The following is a 1,547-nucleotide window of genomic DNA, read 5'->3' on the forward strand; positions in this document are numbered from 1 at the left end:
ACAATGGGGTAACAATGGGGACACAGTGGGGTAACAATGGGGTAACAATGGGGACACAATGGGGACACGACGGGGTAACAATGGGGACACAACGGGGTAACAGTGGGGACACAATGGGGTAACAATGGGGACACAATGGGGTAATGGGGATGCAGCAGAGAAATGATGGGGACAAAATGGGGGTACAGTGGGGGTGGAGTGGGGGACACAACAGGGGAGTGATGGGGACAGGATGGGGATGCAATAGGGACACAAGAGGAACATGATGGGGACACAGTGGGGATGCAATAGAGAAACAATGGGGACAGAGCGGGGACACCACGGGGACACAATGGGGACACAATGGGTACTCTACGGGGACACAACAGGGACACAGTGAGGGTGCAATGGGAACACGAGCGCAGCACCATGGGGGTGGGACATGGTCGGGGACACAGCCATAACGGTGACACAGTGTGGCCAGGGGACACCCGTGACGTCCCTGCTGTCCCCTTAGCCTACCAGTACCAGCTGGCGCTGGAGCGCTATGAGTGGAACGAGGTGAAGAACGTCAAGTCCATCGTGCCCATGATCCACGTCTCCTGGAACGTCGCCCGCACCGTCAAGATCAGCGACCCCGACCTCTACAAGATGATCAAGTGAGCGCAGGGACACGGTGGGGCCGGGGCCGCCCTGGGGACAAGGACAGGGCCATACCAGGGCTGACACCGCTGCAGGACGGGGACGTCCCCGTCGCCGCGGGGCGGTGGCTGACGCGCGCGGCCGTGCGGTGCCGGCCGTTGCAGGTACTGCCTGATGCAGTCCATCAAGCACTGCCAGGTGCAGCGCGAGAGCTTGGTCCGCGCCGGCAAGAAGATCGCCTACCAGGGACGGGTGAAGGACGAGCCGGCGTACTACTGCAACGAGTGCGACGTGAGTGCTGGTGGGGCTGGGGCTGGGCACGGTCTTGGCATGGCCTTGGAGTGGTCTTGGCCGTGGTCTTGGTCTCAGTCAGGCCATGGACTTGGCCATGGTTTTAATGTGGTCATGCCCATGGAGTTGGCTTGCACTTGGCCATGGTCTTGGTGTGGTCATGGCTGTGGCTTTGCCTTGGACTTGGCCATGGTCTTGGCATGGTCCTGGCCATGGCTTTGGCTTAGCCTTGGCCACGGTCTCTGTATGGTCTTGGCGTGGTGGTGGCTATGGTTTTGATTTAGTCATGACCATCGTCTTTGTCATCATGGCCATGGCATTGGCTTGGTATTAGCCACGCTCTTTACGTGGTCTTGGCATGCTGATGGCCATGGCCTTCCCTTGGTGTTGACCATGGTCTTGACGTAGTCATGGCCATGACACTGACTTAGACTTGACCATGGTCTCTGAGTGGTCTTGGCATGGTCATGGCCACGGTTTTGGTTTGGTCTTCACCATGGTCTTGACGTGGTCACGGCCATGGCATTGGCTTGTGCTTAGCTGTGACCTTTACGTGGTCTCGGTGTGGTCATGGCCACAGCAACAGCTTGGTCTTGGTCCTGGTCTTGGCCATGGTCTTGGTCCTGGTCTTGGCC

At 58.8% G+C, this 1,547-nt stretch overlaps 1 protein-coding gene across 1 annotated transcript in view; it reads left to right on the plus strand.

The window, feature by feature from the left end:
• The first annotated feature begins 393 nt into the window (after positions 1 to 393).
• LOC118159252 (lysine-specific demethylase 6B-like) overlaps positions 394 to 1,547 on the plus strand; it is a 2,518-nt gene continuing 1,364 nt past the window's right edge. The window contains exons 1-2 of the mRNA XM_035313860.1: positions 394 to 638; positions 786 to 912. Of these exons, the coding sequence (XP_035169751.1) occupies positions 409 to 638; positions 786 to 912 (357 nt within the window). The 5' untranslated portion in view covers positions 394 to 408. The remainder of the gene's footprint in view (positions 639 to 785; positions 913 to 1,547) is intronic.

This window comes from Oxyura jamaicensis, unplaced genomic scaffold, assembly GCF_011077185.1.
Source record: "Oxyura jamaicensis isolate SHBP4307 breed ruddy duck unplaced genomic scaffold, BPBGC_Ojam_1.0 oxyUn_random_OJ69075, whole genome shotgun sequence".
In the NCBI taxonomy this organism is placed as follows: domain Eukaryota; kingdom Metazoa; phylum Chordata; class Aves; order Anseriformes; family Anatidae; genus Oxyura; species Oxyura jamaicensis.